The sequence below is a fragment of the Dendropsophus ebraccatus genome, chromosome 2, assembly GCF_027789765.1.
Source record: "Dendropsophus ebraccatus isolate aDenEbr1 chromosome 2, aDenEbr1.pat, whole genome shotgun sequence".
Taxonomy (NCBI): Eukaryota; Metazoa; Chordata; class Amphibia; order Anura; family Hylidae; genus Dendropsophus; species Dendropsophus ebraccatus.
In genome coordinates this window covers 205916209-205937891 of record NC_091455.1, presented here as the reverse complement: position 1 = coordinate 205937891, position 21683 = coordinate 205916209, and the positions used below count along the sequence as shown (strand labels likewise).

General features: G+C 49.4%; 2 protein-coding genes across 5 annotated transcripts in view; one reads left to right on the top strand and one right to left on the bottom strand.

Annotated features, from left to right (window-relative positions):
* The window catches only part of MINDY4 (MINDY lysine 48 deubiquitinase 4), a 71176-nt gene that overhangs the window by 634 nt on the left and 48859 nt on the right, over positions 1-21683 (top strand). Inside the window, exons 1-6 of one of the 2 annotated variants that reach the window (XM_069959262.1) lie at positions 9124-9227; positions 13830-14037; positions 16982-17101; positions 17529-17743; positions 18632-18872; positions 20328-20692. In XM_069959262.1, the coding sequence (XP_069815363.1) occupies positions 13975-14037; positions 16982-17101; positions 17529-17743; positions 18632-18872; positions 20328-20692 (1004 nt within the window). In that variant the 5' untranslated portion in view covers positions 9124-9227; positions 13830-13974. Of the gene's footprint in view, positions 1-9123; positions 9228-13829; positions 14038-16981; positions 17102-17528; positions 17744-18631; positions 18873-20327; positions 20693-21683 lie in introns of those variants that run through there. The other variant, XM_069959263.1, reaches the window with a different exon arrangement.
* Positions 3909-9179, bottom strand: LOC138783933 (zinc finger protein 420-like). 3 transcript variants are annotated; one of them, XM_069959265.1, is made up of 3 exons: positions 8898-9179; positions 4521-6315; positions 3909-4161 (listed from the first exon to the last, which is right to left on the bottom strand). In XM_069959265.1, exons 2-3 carry the CDS (start codon positions 6311-6313, stop codon positions 4038-4040), a joined length of 1917 nt encoding a protein of 638 aa, XP_069815366.1. In that variant the 5' UTR covers positions 6314-6315; positions 8898-9179; the 3' UTR covers positions 3909-4037. The 3 variants fall into 3 exon arrangements, with proteins under 3 accessions (XP_069815366.1, XP_069815365.1, XP_069815367.1); XM_069959264.1 differs by having other exon boundaries at positions 9062-9179; XM_069959266.1 differs by having other exon boundaries at positions 9117-9165.

Below are 21683 nucleotides of genomic sequence, written 5' to 3'. Positions count from 1 at the left end.
TCCTGCTCTCAGCTGTATCCAGTGTAGACAATGCTCTGTGAGCTCGACTGATACATTGTACATAGCTAGTCCTGCTCTCAGCTGTATCCAGTGTAGACAATGCTCTGTGAGCTAAACAGCCTGGACCCCAGACTGATACATTGTATATAGCTAGTCCTGCTCTCAGCTGTATACAGTGTAGACAATGCTCTGTGAGCTCTACAGCCTGGACCCCAGACTGATACATTGTACATAGCTAGTCCTGCTCTCAGCTGTATCCAGTGTAGACAATGCTCTGTGAGCTCCAGACTGATACATTGTACATAGCTAGTCCTGCTCTCAGCTGTATACAGTGTAGACAATGCTCTGTGAGCTCTACAGCCTGGAAGCCAGATACATAGGACATAGCTAGTCCTGGACGCCTCCATCTACAGTACATTAGGTGATTCCCAGGCCTGGTGACTGGGAGAGGCTCGGGGTCTGTGACCACACTATGGACGCCTTATGATGAATATGAGTGGAATCTCTGGTTGCGGTGAGGTTAGACATGAAGGCTCGGGGGCAGATAACATACACATAACCCTTTATGGATTGTGGTTAATCAATGATCCATAGGTAATCTCACCCCTCCTACCTCCCCGCCTGTTACCTCACTGTGGGGTCACACATGTATACACATTAACAAAAACATCTGATCCTTTTGCGATTTCCATACAGCCATCTGAATAATGAGTCTGCAATCATCCTGCATTTCTGTACAGACAAAAGGGTTGTTCGGCAAAAAATGTTTTCTTTCAAATCAACCAGATGCCAGAAAGTACCAGAAATTTGCAATTTACTTCTATTAAAAATCGCAAGTCTTTCAGTACTTATCAGCTGCTGCATGTCCTGCAGGAAGTGGTGTATTCTTTCCAGCTGCACTACCGCACAACCTGTGGATGGGAGTGGTGAACATTTTGCTATATGATAAAGCTTTATTGTGCAGCTGGTCTGTTCTTGAAGTTTCTTCCTTCTTTCCGATGTTTCTGGCTGACACATTAGAGATAATGTTAGCGTCCTGTGTTCACACTTCACATGACCTCCTCACCTGGGACGAATCATAGAATTTTATAGAACCAGCAAGAACCTCCTAATGCTGATGACACTGAGATCTACCCCTCTGGTCCAGACTTCACCTTTCTACTATCCAGGATCCCAGCCTGTCTATTGACTATACCTTATTTCCTGTGCTGCTTGGTGAATCCACCTCTCCTCTTGCTCCTCCTCTTTCCTCCGAAAGTTATACAAATCACCAATATACACTTATTACGGGAAATGCTTATAAAGTGCTTTTTTCCCAGCACTTACTACTGTATCAAGGCTTCACTTCCTGGATAACATGGTGATGTCACTTCCTGGATAACATGGTGATGTCACTTCCTGGATAACATGGTGATGTCACTTCCTGGATAACATGGCGATGTCACTTCCTGGATAACATGGCGATGTCACTTCCTGGATAACATGGCGATGTCACTTCCTGGATAACAAGGTGATGTCACTTCCTGGATAACATGGTGATGTCACGACCCGACTCCCAGAGCTAAGCGGGCTGTGGCTGCTGGAGAGGATGATGACAGGGGGACACTGAGGAACACAGGGCACTGGAGGGACACTGAGCATCCCTCTGCCATCATCCTCTGCAGCAGCCACAGCCCACACAGCTCTAGGAGTCCAGGAAGTGACATCACAATTTTATCCAGGAAGTGACATTACCATGTTATCCAGGCAGTGACATCACCATGTTTATCCAGGAAGTGACATCACCATGTTTATCCAGGAAGTGACATCACCATGTTTATCCAGGAAGTGACATCACCATGTTATCCAGGAAGTGAAGCCTTGATGCAGCTGTAAGCGCAGGGAAAAAAAGCACTTTATGTGCATTTCCCGTAATAAGTGTATATTGGTAATTTGTATAACTTTTGGGGGGCAATACCACAGTTAAATAAAAAATTTTCGCCGGACTTCTCCTTTAAGGATTATCTCACCCAGAACAAAGGGGTTTTCCATCATGCCAAAATTCCTTTCTCCACCGACATCTGTTGGTGGTCAGTCTGGAGAGCTCCATGCACCTTATAATGATGGCCGCACCCGTTATGGGGACAGTGACAAACAAGGCTGTCTATGACCTTTTCTCTCTGTACATCTCAACCCTCTATACATTACCTCCCCTTACATAATCTCAATCTCCCATCTTCATAATCCCACTTCCTATGCTTTCCTGGAATTGAATACTCAAGAACATTAGACTCTCCCACCACTAAAACCTGTAAAAGCAACCCACAAAACAATGTCTTCAAAAAAATCTTCCAAACATATAAACTACAAACCTAAGGACTCCCTACCTAGAAGGCCACAACTCTATGAGGTATCTAAATCCCTTAGACCCTGCACCCAGTCAGTTCTAGGGGTACAAGTGGATCCACCACTACTTGTAGTGCGTAGTGACCCTTTTCATATTTACCGTGCCCTGGATCTAACAACCATATATCCAGTCCAGAAACAATTCTATCAGAGATGCTCCCACAACTTAAGGCCATATTAAACAGCATAATATTGAGGGGGTCAGGGCTCGCTTCCTCCTCATTCCCCGCTCGCTACCTGTGCTATTACACAAACAGATAGCGAACAGGGAGCTCCGGGAGGGGCTTCCCAGACAATACTTAGATAGTCCAGGTGGCCCATTGAAGTCAGCAGCGGCCTGTCTCTGCCTCTCCTATTAAACGGAGCAACACACAGGAGACGGTTGCTGCAATATTTGTGCATGCGGGCTGATTGTGGTCTTTTAATGCGCTATTATACCAGACCAGTCCTCCTTCTTTAGTTGACATTTTTTGGTTTTCAGGTCCTTATGTTTTGGAACCAGCAAAAAGAATGATTAAAAAACTAAAGCAACATATTCCCAACACCAAGCTGCTACCAGGAATTGTCTGTGAAAATGTTTTATTGGATGCTATAGATCACATATAAGAACAGAAATAGGGATGGTCCGAACCGAGTTCGGTTCGTACGAACCTGAACTCTCGGAAATGATTCCCACTGTCTGCCTGCTCCGTGGAGAGGGTGGATACAGCGGGAGGACCGCCTGGAAAACTGGGATGCAGCCATAGCCATAGGCTGTATCCCAGTTTTCCAGGCGGTCCTCCCGCTGTATCCACCCTCTCCACGGAGCGGGCAGACAGCGGGAATCTAATGCCGACCATTCGGGTTCATACGAACCCGAACCTCGGCAGTTTCGGACCATCCCTAAATAGAAACATAAACTCTAACTGGGAAGAAAAAACTAAAGAACAGGAACTTATAACTAAAGAACAGGTGTCCCTTTTTACTTTTACAAAAGTTTGGGTGCCCCTTGACAACTTAAATGTTTTCCACTGATCAACATAAGAACTAGAAACCAAAGTCAAGATCATTGTACTGATACTTCTTTATGCTCAATGAGATTCTGACTCACACAGTCCTGGTGGTAGAGGTGGAAAATTGGTCTTGGTTACTTGAGTATACAAACATTAACCAGCGCAATGTACCTCCAATGGGCAGTACAGATGGAAAACTGATTTTCTTTTTGAAAAGCACAAACTTGCATATACTTAAGGCTGCGTTCACACTACGTATATTTCAGTCAGTATATGTATATTTCAGTCAGTATATTTCAGTCAGTATTGCAACCAAAACCAGGAGTGGATTAAAAACACAGAAAGGATCTGTTCACACAATGTTGCAATTGAGTGGATGGCCATCATTTAATGGCAAATATTTGCTGTTATTTTAGAACAACGGCTGTTATATTGAAATAATGGCCGTTATTTACTGTTATATGGCAGCCATCCACTTAATTTCACCATTGTGTGAACAGACCCTTTCTGTGTTTTTAATCCACTCCTGGTTTTGGTTGGAATATACTGAAATATACTGACTAAAACATACGTAGTGTGAACGCAGCCTAAGAGTGGAGGACCATGAACCTGCAAGATGTTCCTCGCATGGACTGGGAGAGTCTTGGTAGTAGAGATGGATCACTCACATGTTCCATGGAAAGTAGCATGGGTCTCCGTAGGCTCAACCATTGAGATGTAAGACTGGCTTAGGGTATGCAGGAAAATGGGCTTGCAGGATATTCTTCCCATAGACTGGCAAAGTCTTGACAGTAAAAATTAAAATGTCTTGTTAATCTAAGTGCAGAAACACAAGCCTACTGTATGTTTCTTATATAGACTGACACTAATTTGAGTGCTAAACAGGGGCCTATGAGATGGGGTGGCAGATTGTCGACTATTTAGGTAAAAAAAAAAAGGATTAGGTTATTTGGAGCGTAGGAACGTGGACCTTTGGGACATTCTTTCTATGTGCATGTCTGACGCTTGACTCTTTTTAATAAACATCTAGGTGGGCCCTCCTACAATAGGGGTCCTACATACAATAGTATGCTGGTATACTGGAATGTCCAGTATTAATGTGTCTAGGCAGAGCGGAGGGCTTCCATGAAACATACTACTCACTGGGAGCCCTGGTAGGTCTTCTCCTTGTGAATCTTTCTATGTCGATTCAGACCCCATCGGCATTTAAAGCTTTTTCTGCATTCCTTACATTGAAAAGGCTTCTCTCCTGTGTGGACTCTGAGATGCCGCTCCAGCTGGGAGAAAAACCTGAGGACCTTGCCACACTTGGTGCATGGGTAAGGCCCGTGTTCTGTTTGATGCTGCATAAGAAGACTTCTATACTTGAAAGCTCTCTTGCATTTAAAGTGCTCATGGATTTTCTGGTGCTGTTCGAGCTGGAAGCCCTGGTGAAAGCTTTTGCCGCAGTCACACTGAAATAATTTTGATTGAGTGTGGCACTTGTGTGGGAGAAGTCTGTGACAACCATACGTAAAGCTCTCCCCACACTTCTTACAGATTCTCTGCTTGTTCTCGGCCAATGATGTTTGGCTTGTCATCTTAGTTTTTTGTTTCTGATTTCTTGAGGTCTTTTTCTTCTTGGCCTGACTGTCTTTTAAGATATAATTTCCATCACAGGCCACCATATTGCTGCTTGTGGCAGCGGAGCCTTCATAAGAACCATAGACGTAGTTGAATGGAATTTCCTCTTCCTCTTCCCTTTTGTTTGTTACAGTAAAGTAGGTGATGTTGGGGTGACCATCACAGCTGGAGATGGCTTGGCTGTCCACGTCATTGACCATGCTCTCCTCATTTGTGCTTCTTGTATGTAAGGTATGACTAGTTATGGCAGGTGGTACACTCTGTATTATGAAAGACTGAAACTGGTCACTTACTTCATCCTTAATGTCAGTATTGGGCCAAGAGGTCTGCACCGACCAATACCTGGTTCTGCCATGCTCTGTAGTTAGGTGTAATTCATTGTCAAGCTTTCCACTTGTATTTAGTGGCACCATGTCATCATCAACCATTTGGATGCAACAATGTTCTCCATCCATGACCTTAACGTCAGGGGTTGAAAGAGTGTTGCACAACTGTCCAGCCTCCACGTATGTGGATGGGGGTTCAGTCCAGGCTTCAGCGTACAGGGCATAATTTTTGGCCTCCTCACTGACCAAACTAGACGACATTGACTTGTCTTTCTTAGAAGGACAATACTTTTTCTGATGTTGAGTCAACTCACATGAATCCCTGAAACCGTTGGCACAGCTGTCGCACGTAAAAGGTTTTTTGCCAGTATGAATGAGTGCATGCCTGCGTAGTTTGGAGGGTACAGAAAAGCTTTTATTACACAGGTTGCAAATGAACGGTCTCTCCCCTGTGTGGGTCCGAATGTGAACCGTGAGAGACGATTTGCTTCCGAGATGCTTTCCGCAGGTAGAACATTCATAAGGCTTTAAGCCGGTGTGAATATTCTGGTGAATAAGAAGTTGGGATCGGTATTTAAATGAAGCTCCACAATCTGAACACTGGTGGGGTTTGACGCAGTAGTTGGCGGTTGTATGTCTTACTAGAGAGTTCCACAGTCTGAATGTGTGGCCGCAATTCACACAGATGTAATTCTCCTCTTGTGTCCGCTTGTTTATAGCTGGTAGCACATCAACATCTGGGACACTGGAGCTCTTCATGATGTTCTTCTGGATTTCACTCTTCTTGTGAGTTCCTTTCGCATTCTCTCTGGTGGATCTATGGTAGATTTTGGTCAGAACCGTCTCTTTCTGTCTGGAGGATCTGGGGTAAATCTCAGGGGGAAGATTGAGTTTTTTATGTCTTAGGTTCATGCTTGTTTTACTTGACTTATTCTGGGAATTTTCTAGTGTTGGTCTTGTCTTGGTCTTGGGTTTGGTTGGAGACATGTCTATGGGAAGGAAGAAGAGATCAAGCACATGAACACCATGAAGGTCTCAAGAGGGTTTCAAATAAAAAGTGGTCCTGTGGCCTAAAACAGTGGTCCATCACCTTCTGGTTCTCTCTGTTTTTCTTCTCCCATGCATTGCTCTGATTCACTCTCGTCATAACTTACTAAACTCTCCCCCTCCATTCTATCTTTGTCTCAGTTTTCGAGGTGTCCAGGACTCTAGGCCATAGTCCGTTGACATACTGTGCATGTAAAAAACCCATCAGCTGCAGAATTTAAATAATTTTTTTTAAAAACCCTAAACCCGCCGCGAAATCCTGCCTATCTCAGTGTGTCATAGCGTGCCTATGTGAGAACTTGCGCGCCTCTGCTGCCACCACTCTCCGCTCAAAGAAGCGACATGTCACTTCTTCGAGTGGAGAGCGGCGGCAGCAGAGGCGCACAAGCTCTCCCAATAGACGGGCTATCCCTTTCCGCTGCGGAATTCTGCCTCATATACTCAGTGTGAACATACCCTTACAGTAGGAATGTGTTTTGTTTCCCATGGCAACCAGTCACAGCTCAGCTTATAATTATTAAAGCGCTGTGGTAAAGTGAAAGTTGAGCTGTGATTGGTTGCCATGGGCAACAAAAAACATTCCTACTGTAATCACTTACAAGCAATAGAGAAACAATCAGTCGGCACAATCTACTCATATGTATTGTGCAAGTTATACTGTGTATGAGCCTTTCTGTGCAGCCAATAACAGGGAGCATTGAGTATGTTGTCTGAATGCAGCAAGTAAATTGTGGTGCTCAGCATTAGGAAAGGAAAACAGTCTTTTTAAAAATTGCACAAATCTTAAGAGACAGAACAGCAAAAATGTAGAAGCGGCACTCACCAAAATTCATATTTTGCAATCTTTATTTTAGCATCTTCCAGGAATATTGGACTCTGGCAGGAAGAGACAGGTAGGACGTTGTGCACACGGCTACAGACTTCCTGCTTCAGTTCTGTGCACAGCGTCCTACCTGTCTCTTCCTGCCCCAGTCTAATATTCCTGGAAGATGCTAAAATAAAGATTGCAAGATATGAACTTTGGTGAGTGCTGCTTCTACATTTTTGCTGTTCTTTCTCTATCGCTTGCGTGACATTCTTACTGTACGAGTGCACCATTTATCTCCCTAAAAGGAGTCTATATGTTCCCCATTTTTAGAGTAGGTTTGTATTGTAAGCCCCAAAGGGGACAGAAAGTAATAACATAAGGGCACTAGGGGTATATTAGCTCTGTATATAGCAGTGAGGGGGCACTATTACTGTATAAGGACACTGGGGGTATATATGCTCTGTATATAGCAGTGAGGGGGCACTTTTACTGTATAAGGACACTGGGGGGTATATTAGCTCTGTATATAGCAGTGAGGGGGCAATATTACTGTATAAGGACACTGGGGGTATATTAGCTCTGTATATAGCAGTGAGGGGGGCACTATTACTGTATAAGGACACTGGGGGTATATTAGCTCTGTATATAGCAGTGAGGGGGCAATATTACTGTATAAGGACACTGGGGGTATATTAGCTCTGCATATAGCAGTGAGGGGGCAATATTACTGTATAAGGACACTGGGGGGGTATATTAGCTCTGCATATAGCAGTGAGGGGGCAATATTACTGTATAAGGACACTAGGGGGTATATTAGCTCTGTATATAGCAGTGAGGGGGGCGCTATTACTGTATAAGGACACTGGGGGGGGGTATATATGCTCTGTATATAGCAGTGAGGGGGGGCAATATTACTGTATAAGGACACTGGGGGGTATATTAGCTCTGTATATAGCAGTGAGGGGGGCACTATTACTGTATAAGGACACTGGGGGTATATATGCTCTGTATATAGCAGTGAGAGGGGGCAATATTACTGTATAACGACACTGGGGGTATATATGCTCTGTATATAGCAGTGAGGGGGGGCACTTTTACTGTATAAGGACACTGGGGGGGTATATATGCTCTGTATATAGCAGTGAGGGGGGGCACTATTACTGTATAAGGACACTGGGGGGGTATATATGCTCTGTATATAGCAGTGAGGGGGGCACTATTACTGTATAAGGACACTGGGGGGGTATATATGCTCTGTATATAGCAGTGAGGGGGGCACTATTACTGTATAACGACACTGGGGGTATATATGCTCTGTATATAGCAGTGAGGGGGCACTATTACTGTAGAAGGACACTGGGGGTATATATGCTCTGTATATAGCAGTGAGGGGGGGGGCACTATTACTGTATAAGGACACTGGGGGGGTATATATGCTCTGTATATAGCAGTGAGGGGGGCACTATTACTGTATAAGGACACTGGGGGGGTATATATGCTCTGTATATAGCAGTGAGGGGGGCACTATTACTGTATAAGGACACTGGGGGGGTATATTAGCTCTGTATATAGCAGTGAGGGGGGGCACTATTACTGTATAAGGACACTGGGGGTATATTAGCTCTGTGTATATAGCAGTGAGGGGGGGGCACTATTACTGTGTGCTCTGTCATTATATACAGTGCAATATCCTGCAGAGCATCAGTGTATACTCACTTTATAGACCACATGCTCTAGAATAGTAGATAGCCTAAGTCCTGGATCAATGCAATGCTCTGCAGAGGGTCTATTACGTGTAATGCAGAGCTATGTATGTTCTTTGTAATGCTCTGCAGCCGCTCTCTGCGGGCGTACACCCTGCACAATACTCTGCAGCTCACCGCGGAGTCGGCTGTGACGTCAGGCTGCAGACCGGTAACACCCGCGGACACTCACCCGCTCACCCCACATCCTCCCGGGCGCAGCTGCACAATATACGGGCGGGCTGGTGACGTCACTGAGCACGTGGAGAAGGGAGGAGTCATGTGACCAGCGCGGGGGCGGGGTGTAAGTAGTGTTTGCATCTGATGCACTTTACCCCTGGCTGAGGAATCCCCTGCTGTCTGCACCCACATTGTCTGCTCCCCTATAGCCCCCCACACCCTCAGACCCCTCCCCTATAGCCCCCCACACCCTCAGACCCCTCCCCTATAGCCCCCCACACCCTCAGACCCCTCCCCTATAGCCCCCCACACCCTCAGACCCCTCCTCTATAGCCCCCCACACCCTCAGACCCCTCCCCTATAGCCCCCACACCCTCAGACCCCTCCCCTATAGCCCCCCACACCCTCAGACCCCTCCCCTGTAGCCCCCCACACCCTCAGACTCCTCCCCTATAGCCCCCCACACCCTCAGACCCCTCCCCTATAGCCCCGCACACCCTCAGACCCCTCCCCTGCTCCCCTATAGCTCCCCACACCCTCAGATCCCTCCCCGCTCCCCTATAGCCCCCCACACCCTCAGACCCCTCCCCTATAGCCCCCACACCCTCAGACCCCTCCCCTATAGCCCCCCACACCCTCAGACCCCTCCCCTATAGCCCCCCACACCCTCAGACCCCTCCTCTATAGCCCCCCACACCCTCAGACCCCTCCCCTATAGCCCCCCACACCCTCAGACCCCTCCTCTATAGCCCCCCACACCCTCAGACCCCTCCCCTATAGCCCCCCACACCCTCAGACCCCTCCCCTATAGCCCCCCACACCCTCAGACCCCTCCCCTATAGCCCCCCACACCCTCAGACCCCTCCTCTATAGCCCCCCACACCCTCAGACCCCTCCCCTATAGCCCCCACACCCTCAGACCCCTCCCCTATAGCCCCCCACACCCTCAGACCCCTCCCCTGTAGCCCCCCACACCCTCAGACTCCTCCCCTATAGCCCCCCACACCCTCAGACCCCTCCCCTATAGCCCCGCACACCCTCAGACCCCTCCCCTGCTCCCCTATAGCTCCCCACACCCTCAGATCCCTCCCCGCTCCCCTATAGCCCCCCACACCCTCAGACCCCTCCCCTATAGCCCCCACACCCTCAGACCCCTCCCCTATAGCCCCCCACACCCTCAGACCCCTCCCCTGTAGCCCCCACACCCTCAGACTCCTCCCCTATAGCCCCCCACACCCTCAGACCCCTCCCCTGTAGCCCCGCACACCCTCAGACCCCTCCCCTGTAGCCCCCCACACCCTCAGACCCCTCCCCTATAGCCCCCCACACCCTCAGACCCCTCCCCTGCTCCCCTATAGCCCTGCACACCCTCCCATGCTCCCCTATAGCCCCCCACACCCTCAGACCCCTCTCCTGCTCCACTATAGCCCCCCACACCCTTAGACCCCTCCCCTGCTCCCCTATAGCCCCCCACACCCTCAGACCCCTCCCCTGCTCCCCTATAGCCCCCCACACCCTCCCATGCTCCCCTATAGCCCCCCACACCCTCAGACCCCTCTCCTGCTCCACTATAGCCCCCCACACCCTTAGACCCCTCCCCTGCTCCCCTCTAGCCCCCCACACCCTCAGACCCCTCCCCTGCTCCCCTATAGCCCCCCACACCCTCAGACCCCTCCCCTGCTCCCCTATAGCCCTGCACACCATCAAACCCCTCCCCTGCTCCCCTATAGCCCCCCACACCCCCAGACCCCTCCTCTGCTCCCCTATAACCCCCCACACCCTCCCCTGCTCCCCTATAGCCCCCCACACCCTCAGACCCCTCCCCTGCTCCCCTATAGCCCCCCACACCCTCCCCTGCTCCCCTATAGCCCCCCACACCCTCCCCTGCTCCCCTATAGCCCCCCACACCCTCAGACCCCTCCCCTGCTCCCCTATAGCCCCCCACACCCTCCCCTGCTCCCCTATGGCCCCCCACACCCTCCCCTGCTCCCCTATAGCCCCCACACCCTCCCCTGCTCCCCCATAGCCCCCCACACCCTCAGACCCCTCCCCTGCTCCCCTATAGCCCCCCACACCCTCCCCTGCTCCCCTATAGCCCCCCACACCCTCCCCTGCTCCCCTATAGCCCCCCACACCCTCAGACCCCTCCCCTGCTCCCCTATAGCCCCCCACACCCTCAGACCCCTCCCCTGCTCCCCTATAGCCCCCCACACCCTCAGACCCCTCCCCTATAGCCCCCCACACCCTCAGACCTCCCCCCCCGCTCCCCTATAGCCCCCCACACCCTCAGACCTCCCCCCCCCCCGCTCCCCTATAGCTCCCCGCACCCTCAGACCCCTCCCCTGCTCCCCTATAGCCCCCCACACCCTCAGACCCCTCCCCTATAGCCCCCCACACCCTCAGATCCCTCCCCTGCTCCCCTATAGCCCCCCACACCCTCAGACCCCTCCCCCGCTCCCCTATAGCCCCCACACCCTCAGACCTCCCCCCCCGCTCCCCTATAGCTCCCCGCACCCTTAGACCTCCCCCCCGCTCCCCTATAGCCCCCCACACCCTCAGACCCCTCCCCTGCTCCCCCCCCAGTCCTTCACCTACACCCTGTGCTATATACCAGAACCCCCATCCTTTACCCTGCATCATCCACAGACCCAGTTCAGTTTATAAAGTTTATCTTCACATATGGCGGCACAGACAGCTTTGGGGTTACAGTACTTAGTTGAGGTGCTACATTTTGATGGTTACTAATAATACACAGAGGGTGTTTACATATTATAACACAAACTGTAACTTTAATCGATAGTGTTATTCCCTATGTAGCATCCTAGGCCAATGCCACAGGAGCCTCACCTCCACGGGTCTGGTCTGGGGTCTGTATTAGTTTAGGGGTCTGGTCTGGGGTCTGTATTAGTTTAGGGGTCTGGGGTCTGTATTAGTTTAGGGGTCTGGTCTGGGGCCTGTATTAGTTTAGGGGTCTGGTCTGGGGTCTGTATTAGTTTAGGGGACTGGTCTGGGGTCTGTATTAGTTTGGGGGTCTGGTCTGGGGTCTGTATTAGTTTAGGGGTCTGGGGTCTGTATTAGTTTAGGGGTCTGGTCTGGGGTCTGTATTAGTTTAGGGGACTGGTCTGGGGTCTGTATTAGTTTAGGGGTCTGGTCTGGGGTCTGTATTAGTTTAGGGGACTGGTCTGGGGTCTGTATTAGTTTAGGGGTCTGGGGTCTGTATTAGTTTAGAGGTCTGGGGTCTGTATTAGTTTAGGGGTCTGGTCTGGGGTCTGTATTAGTTTAGAGGTTTGGTCTGGTGTCTGTATTAGTTTAGGGGTCTGGTCTGGGGTCTGTATTAGTTTAGGGGTCTGGTCTGGGGTCTGTATTAGTTTGGGGGTCTTGTCTGGGGCCTGTATTAGTTTAGGGGTCTGGTCTGGGGTCTGTATTAGTATAGGGGTCTGGTCTGGGGTCTGTATTAGTTTAGGGATCAGGTCTGGGGTCTGTATTAGTTTAGGGGTCTGGTCTGGGGTCTGTATTAGTTTAGGGGTCTGGTCTGGGGTCTGTATTAGCTTAGGGGTCTGGTCTGGGGTCTGTATTAGTTTAGGGATCAGGTCTGGGGTCTGTATTAGTTTAGGGGTCTGGTCTGGGGTCTGTATTAGTTTAGGGGTATGGTCTGGGGTCTGTATTAGTTTAGGGGTCTGGTCTGGGGTCTGTATTAGTTTAGGGGTCTGGGGTCTGTATTAGTTTAGAGGTCTGGTCTGGGGTCTGTATTAGTTTAGGGGTCTGGTCTGGGGTCTGTATTAGTTTAGGGGTCTGGTCTGGGGTCTGTATTAGATTAGGGGTCTGGTCTGGGGTCTGTATTAGTTTAGGGGTCTGGGGTCTGTATTAGTTTAGAGGTCTGGTCTGGGGTCTGTATTAGTTTAGGGGTCTGGTCTGGGGTCTGTATTAGTTTAGGGGTCTGGTCTGGGGTCTGTATTAGATTAGGGGTCTGGTCTGGGGTCTGTATTAGTTTAGGGGTCTGGGGTCTGTATTAGTTTAGAGGTCTGGTCTGGGGTCTGTATTAGTTTAGGGGTCTGGTCTGGGGTCTGTATTAGATTAGGGGTCTGGTCTGGGGTCTGTATTAGATTAGGGGTCTGGTCTGGGGTCTGTATAAGATTAGGGGTCTGGTCTGGGGCCTTTATTAGTTTAGGGGTCTTGTCTGGGGTCTGTATTAGTATAGGGGTCTGGTCTGAGGTGTGTATTAGTTTAGGGGTCTGGTCTGGGGTCTGTATTAATTTAGGGGTCTGGTCTGGGGTCTGTATTAGTATAGGGGGTCTGGTCTGAGGTCTGTATTAGTATAGGGGGTCTGGTCTGAGGTCTGTATTAGTATAGGGGGTCTGGTCTGGGGTCTGTATTAGTATAGGGGTCTGGTCTGGGGTCTGAATTAGTTTAGGGGGTCTGGTCTGGGGTCTGTATTAGTATAGGGGGTCTGGTCTGGGGTCTGTATTAGTATAGGGGACTGGTCTGGGGTCTGAATTAGTTTAGGGGTCTGGTCTGGGGTCTGTATCAGTCAGGGGTCTGAGGTCTGTATTAGTGACCCTTTCTGGTCATGCTATCATCTTTCTAATGACGTTTAAGACACAAACGTTTAGGAAACATTTAATAATTCAGGTGTAAGAAGAAGAATTTCTTTGTTCTGCCATTACTATGAATTATTCCTCCACTTCCCCCATTGAACCAGTCTTCTCTATTATTCTGCATTTCCAAGTCCGGCCACTGGGGGAGCCAGCGCTCGGCACACGTCAGCAGCACACGCAGGAAGTGACGCGTCTCCCTGGTAACCGAAGCTAAACAGGGCCTGGCGGGTCCGGCATCCCCGGGATGGAGAGAGCGAGGAGCCGGCGGTAGCGGCTATGGAGGAGGGCGGCATAGAGGCGGTGGCGTCCTCTCTGGTGCGGGAGTTTCTGAGCAGGAAGGTACGGTGACGTGTGTGAGGCGGGGGGCGCTATCAAGGCATGCTGGGAGTTGTAGTGTCACATGACGTCTCCCCTTATAGATGTGTGTATTAGAGCTGAAGGCTGCAGCATGTGCTGCTATAGAGTGCAAGCTCCTGGGCTGCTGTCATGGCTGCCACGGGGACTAGACGTACTACAAGTGTCAGCGTGTCCTTATCCTGTACCCCAAGTGTCCTTATCCTGTACCCCAAGTGTCCTTGTCCTGTACCCCAAGTGTCCTTATCCTGTACCCCAAGTGTCCTTATCCTGTACCCCAAGTGTCCTTGTCCTGTACCCCAAGTGTCCTTGTCCTGTACCCCAAGTGTCCTTGTCCTGTACCCCAAGTGTCCTTGTCCTGTACCCCAAGTGTCCTTGTCCTGTACCCCAAGTGTCCTTGTCCTGTACCCCAATTGTCAGCGTGTCCCTATCCTGTACCCCAGGTGTCAGCGTGTCCTGTACCCCAAGTGTCAGCGTGTCCTTATCCTGTACCCCAAGTGTCAGCGTGTCCTTATCCTGTACCCCAAGTGTCAGCGTGTCCTTATCCTGTACCCCAAGTGTCAGCGTGTCCTTATCCTGTACCCAAGTGTCCTTATCCTGTACCCCAAGTGTCCTTGTCCTGTACCCCAATTGTCAGCGTGTCCCTATCCTGTACCCCAAGTGTCAGCGTGTCCTTATCCTGTACCCCAAGTGTCAGCGTTTTCTTACCCGGTACCCGAAGTGTCAGCGTGTCCTTATCCTGTACCCCAAGTTTCAGCGTGTCCTTATCCTGTACCCCAAGTGTCAGCGTGTCCTTATCCTGTACCCCAGGTGTCAGCGTTTCCTTATCCTGTACCCCAAGTGTCAGCGTGTCCTTATCCTGTACCCCAGGTGTCAGCGTGTCCTTATCCTGTACCCCAAGTGTCAGCGTGTCCTTATCCTGTACCCCAGGTGTCAGCGTGTCCTTATCCTGTACCCCAGGTGTCAGCGTGTCCTTATCCTGTACCCCAAGTGTCAGCGTGTCCTTATCCTGTACCCCAAGTGTCAGCGTGTTCTTATCCTGTACCCCAGGTGTCAGCGTGTCCTTATCCTGTACCCCAAGTGTCAGCGTGTCCTTATCCTGTACCCCAAGTGTCAGTGTCTTTGTCCTGTACCCCAAGTGTCCTTATCCTGTACCCCAGGTGTCAGCGTGTCCTTATCCTGTACCCCAGGTGTCAGCGTGTCCTTATCCTGTACCCCAGGTGTCAGCGTGTCCTTATCCTGTACCCCAAGTGTCAGCGTGTCCTTATCCTGTACCCCAAGTGTCAGCGTGTCCTTATCCTGTACCCCAAGTGTCAGCGTGTCCTTATCCTGTACCCCAAGTGTCAGCGTGTCCTTATCCTGTACCCCAAGTGTCAGCGTGTTCTTATCCTGTACCCCAGGTGTCAGCGTGTCCTTATCCTGTACCCCAAGTGTCAGCGTGTCCTTATCCTGTACCCCAAGTGTCAGTGTCTTTGTCCTGTACCCCAAGTGTCCTTATCCTGTACCCCAGGTGTCAGCGTGTCCTTATCCTGTACCCCAGGTGTCAGCGTGTCCTTATCCTGTACCCCAGGTGTCAGCGTGTCCTTATCCTGTACCCCAAGTGTCAGCGTGTCCTTATCCTGTACCCCAAGTGTCAGCGTGTCCTTATCCTGTACCCCAAGTGTCAGCGTGTCCTTATCCTGTACCCCAAGTGTCAGCTTTTTCTTACCCGGTACCCGAAGTGTCAGCGTGTCCTTATCCTGTACCCCAAGTTTCAGCGTGTCCTTATCCTGTACCCCAAGTGTCAGTGTGTCCTTATCCTGTACCCCAGGTGTCCTTATCCTGTACCCCAAGTGTCATCATCCTGTACCCCAAGTGTCAGCGTGTCCTTATCCTGTACCCCAAGTGTCCTTATCCTGTACCCCAAGTGTCAGCGTGTCCTTATCCTGTACCCCAAGTGTCAGTGTTTCCTTATCCTGTACCCCAAGTGTCAGTGTTTCCTTATCCTGTACCCCAAGTGTCAGCGTGTCCTTATCCTGTACCCCAAGTGTCAGCGTGTCCTTATCCTGTACCCCAAGTGTCAGCGTGTCCTTATCCTGTACCCCAAGTGTCAGCGTTTCCTTATCCTGTACCCCAAGTGTCCTTATCCTGTACCCCAAGTGTCCTTATCCTGTACCCCAAGTGTCCTTATCCTGTACCCCAAGTGTCCTTATCCTGTACCCCAAGTGTCCTTATCCTGTACCCCAAGTGTCAGCGTGTCCTTATCCTGTACCCCAAGTGTCAGCGTGTCCTTATCCTGTACCCCAAGTGTCAGCGTGTCCTTATCCTGTACCCCAAGTGTCAGCGTGTCCTTATCCTGTACCCCAAGTGTCAGCGTGTCCTTATCCTGTACCCCAAGTGTCAGCGTTTCCTTATCCTGTACCCCAAGTGTCAGCGTGTCCTTATCCTGTACCCCAAGTGTCAGCGTGTCCTTATCCTGTACCCCAAGTGTCAGCGTGTCCTTATCCTGTACCCCAAGTGTCAGCGTTTCCTTATCCTGTACCCCAAGTGTCAGCGTGTCCTTATCCTGTACCCCAAGTGTCCTTATCCTGTACCCCAAGTGTCCTTATCCTGTACCCCAAGTGTCCTTATCCTGTACCCCAAGTGTCCTTATCCTGTACCCCAAGTGTCCTTATCCTGTACCCCAAGTGTCCTTATCCTGTACCCCAAGTGTCCTTATCCTGTACCCCAAGTGTCAGCGTGTCCTTATCCTGTACCCCAAGTGTCAGCGTGTCCTTATCCTGTACCCCAAGTGTCCTTGTCCTGTACCCCAAGTGTCAGCATGTCACTATTCTGTACACGTTTCATGTACCTCAGATATGCTGGGTTTCCTGTACACGCTTCTATGCGCAGTGAACCCTAATATTTAGGGCCGCACCCCTCACTCCTCTCCCCCTGTTCTCTCTCTTAGGGGTTGAAGAAGACGATATCCGTCCTGGATGTGGAGTTTCCTCGCACCCCTCAAAGTATCAACAACAGGAACGAGCTGAGGAGGGTCCTACACCTGGAGTCCTTATATAGGGAGAATAGGGTAAGTGACGGGGGTCTGCAATCCTGGGGGCGATAGAGAGGCCATCATGGCGGCTGTCATCCTAGATCACCATCCAACTCTATAGTGAAGAAGGTTCATCAATGTGGAAGATCTCTGCAGCTTTCTGATCCACTGATATCCTCAGGATCCCTGCCCCCTGTCAGTGAATGGAAACATTCAGTTAAACACATGAGCAGCACAGACGTATACCCTGATAGTTTGTTACAATGTATCAGTACAGTCACAGTGTTTCAGCTTTTCCCCAATAATTAGAAAATTCTGATAATCTTGCACCGGGGCTAAAATAAAAAGCTGACACAAAATACATCAGTGTCCGGGGTGGTGGGATGAGCGGAGTAATCTTTATTGGCGCAGCTTTGGGACGGCTCATAAGAAAATTGTCATTGTGTTTTCTCCCTCTTCACAGTTGGCGGACAGACCCCTGAAGACCCTCCTGGAGCTCATCACAAAGTATTTTCTGGAAAGTTTGGGGAAAAATAACATGGAGGGGACAAGGGTATTTGTGAAGGGAAATCAGAGGAAGGAGCCCGAGACCTCCCAGCTGGATGTGTACGACCTGTCCGATGAAGACGCCGGCGAGAGCTCCGCTGTGTCTGACTCCAGTGTCACCCACACCCACAGGTACCTGCTGCCCACACCCCCTCACCTGGACCTGTGATTATATAGGGCGGTTACTGATACTGACTGGTACCTGGACAGTGTCAACTCCAGATACAGCGACTCTTTCTGTGTAATAGATTTGGTGCCTGTGTAGACCAGGAATGAGGAACCTGCGGCCGTCTTGCTGCTGCAACACTACAATTCCCAATATGTCTGGGCAACCATAGCTTTGGCAGTCCAAGCCTGATGGGGATTTATGTGTTACAGCAGCTGTAGGGTTGCACCAGCCATAAATTTGCATATCTTATGCTAGAATTGTGTGTTTAGATCACACCTCTTTTCCTTTAAAGCCATGCCCCCTTTTCGGTATGGCTGATTTCATACAGGCATATCATGGATGTATTTCTGCACCTGTAATACAGCCGTCTAGTCTAGGCCTGATGGCTGACGGCCCAAGCTAGCAGCTGGTTCATTTACAACAGGGGTGTGCACACTTAGGGGGGATTTACGAAGACCGGCATACAAGTACGCCGGTCTTATATTAGGCCCCACCCCCTTTCCCCAGCAGGATTCACTAAAAGGTGCACGCTTCCAGCAGGTGTAGATTTTGATCATGATTGGCATAAATCATGATAAATGAGGCACGGAAGGAGGCCACGCCTCCTCCCTGCCTTATCACTTTCTTCACTGCCTTTTCCCTGGCCTACGCCTCGGGCGTATGTTTCATGTGTCCCCCTAAGTGTACCCCATTTGAGACTGCCTGTATAAGGGGAGAGCTGTCAAGTATCAGTGACGGACCCTGCCCATCCTTGTGTCACTGGTTTGAATAGCGCCGTGTAACACTTTACTCCACCATCTTTGTTGCTGTAATGCTATACAGACCCTGTCTCCCCTGTCCCTTTATTACAGGAGTGGAAGCAGCAAGCCGATATATAATCACAAAGAGCGATCCAGAGCCGCACAGGATGACAACAGAAAACCAGAGATCAGCACAGGTAGCAGCAACACGTATGAAAACGGAGCAAACCCAACCTGGGAGCTGAAGCAGGAGACGTCCAGGGCGCCCGAAAGTCCGGCTGAGGTCCAGAGGCCAAAATCCAGCAGAATTGTACGAGGCATGATGTCTGGGCCTGTAGCCAGTGCCCAGGAGGTGAGGGCCACAACCAGACCTGGAGTCACACATAGGCGCCAGTCCTGCCATCGTCTCCTCTGTTCTTCTCTTGTTTCCCAGTTTAATCTTATTTTGGGAAAGCTGGGTGACAACAAAGGGCTGCCATTACAGCTCACTGAGGTTGTCACCAAACCTTTTGAGACTTCTAATGGCCAAATTCATCAGGCTGCGTCATTGCTTCCCCTGGTCTCTTATTACTGCCATGGGAACCAAAGAAATGATTCCTTTAAGCGTACCTGTCACTAAAACTATCTTTTGACATGTAATCAGACATGTCAAAAGTTATTGGTCACAGTGGGTCTCAGATCAGAAGATATACCTGGGGAAAGATCACAGCAGCGCAATGCAATCCCCAGATGGGGGTACAGTCTGTCAATATTCATAATGAAAGTATATGGGAAGTTAACGATGGATTGAGTCATCGGAGAGGATCGCGCTACCTTGTCTATCTTCTGATGAGTACTGAGGCCTGCTTTAATCAATAACTTTTGACATCCCTGCAGTTAGTTATTTTGACAATGCCCATGTAAAGGGAATCTGTCATTAGAAATCTTGCACTTATTAAAATATTTTATTAAAGTATTGTATTGCCCCCCAAAAGTTATTCAAATCACCAATATACACTTATTATGGGAAATGCTTATAAAGTTCTTTTTTTCCTTCACTTACTACTGCATCAAGGCTTCACTTCCTACTGGGGATGTCACGACCCGACTCCGAGAGCTATACGGTCTGTGGCTGCTGGAAAGGATGATGGCAGGGGGACACTGAGGGACACAGGGCACTGGAGGGACACTGAGCATCCCTCTGCCATCATCCTCTCCAGCAGCCACAGCCCGTACAGCTCTGGGATTCTGGTCGTGACATCACCATTTTATCCAGGAAGTGACATCACTGTGTTATCTAGGAAGTGACATCACTATGTTATCTAGGAAGTGCCATCACCATGTTATCTAGGAAGTGAAGCCTTATGCAGTAGTAAGTGCAAGAACTTTATGTGCATTTCCCGTAATAAGTGTATATTGGTGATTTGTATAACCTTTGGGGGGCAATACAAATCTTTAATAAAAAATTTAGCTGGAATTCTCCATTTAAATGAGGGCAGCATAAACTAGTGACAGAAATGCTGAACAGATTGGTGTATCACTTACATCATCCTGTTCAGCCGTTCTCATGATATACAGAAGAATTGGGGGGTACGTACCGCACCACTCCCTCCGACTGCCGATTGACAGCTGTCTGCCTATATACAATATATATAAACAGTATACAGATGACTGCCAATCAGCTGGTGCTCATTAGTATCGAGGACAACTGAGCTCACACACATAATGGAGAGGACTATTGTGTGGTGCATAGAGTCCTCATTATTCATCTTGTTGTGTATTTGCTTTTCATTAAGGAAAATAGTCTGACCACACACTTCTCCCATAGGATTCACTGAAGAAGCGGGGTCAGAGACGTTCCTCTGCGACTCCTCAGCCAGTCCAAACCAAAGATGATCCCCTGACTAATGGGCGACTAGTAAAGACCGTGGAGTCCACAGACAGCCCCCCGAACCCTGCACTGAAACTGGGCAAAGACTTTACTGCCAAATTATTGGCTGCCCCTTCCAGTAACACAGCGCCCAGGAGCCCCTCACTGACTTCGAGTACTAAGCAACAGAACAGCTCTGCGGGGGAGGGAGCAGAGACCACGGCCGACGCCTACAAGGACTTCAGAGCGAAACTGTCCCTAGGAGCAGAACAAGAGAAACCGCAAAAGCTAAAGAAGAGGGAAGGGCTATCTACCTCAAAAAGGTGGGTGCATACAGTACACCATCAGAATTGTGAGTGATCTGTAATGTATAGAGGTGGGGTAAAGCTCCTAACACCTGACCGTGGCATCAGAGATATAGCAATATACATAATGTACATTCCTCAAATGGCCACCAGGTGTCGCCTCTTGTCTGTAGATTTGATCCAGTATCACAGTTTTGCAGCACAGTTTATAGTGCTTTATGGTGACAACCTTTTGCTCTAAAAGTCTTTCTTTTAAAGGGAACCTCTCATCACTTCCATGCTGCCTAAACTCATTTGGGTGGTCCCTAGTGGCTTTCTCTCCCATGAGTTTTTTATTCCTATAAACAGGGGGAGCTTGTCAATGTTGGCGGGCGGGCAGAAGCTGCCATTAATCGCCCCCGATGACCCATAGTTCAGGCAGCATAAAAACAATAAAAGGTCCTATTTAAGACTTAAAGAGGTTATCCAGCGCTACAAAAACATGGCCACTTTCCTCCTACTGTTGTCTCCAGTTTGGGTGGGATTTTGAAACTCCGTTCCATTGAAGTAAATGGAGCTTAATTGCAAACTGCACCTGAACTGGAGACAACAGTGGCCATGTTTTTGTAGCGCTGGATAACCCCTTTAAGGTTATAAGGATGAATGAGTCTCGTTTTCTAAAATATCTGATTAGAGAATAGCTGTAGTTTTACATTCAGACACCGGGGGGCAGTGCCTACCAGTCTATAGATATAATGTGTGATTTGGATGTTTGCAGCTCAATGAAGAATTCTTGACAAAATTAGGGGAATTTTGTGAGTAATGAACATGTTACATGATTGCAGGACTGGACCCTACTATGGACTGTAGGGACCTGGAGGAGACACTCTCACTTCTTACTACCAGTAGTGGGATCTCTCATAGACCCCAATAGAAAACTGCCTAGATCAAGTGTAGGGAACCTTGGCTCTCCAGCTTTAGCTTTGGCTGTCCAGGCATGATGGGAGTTGTAGTTTTGCAACAGCTATAG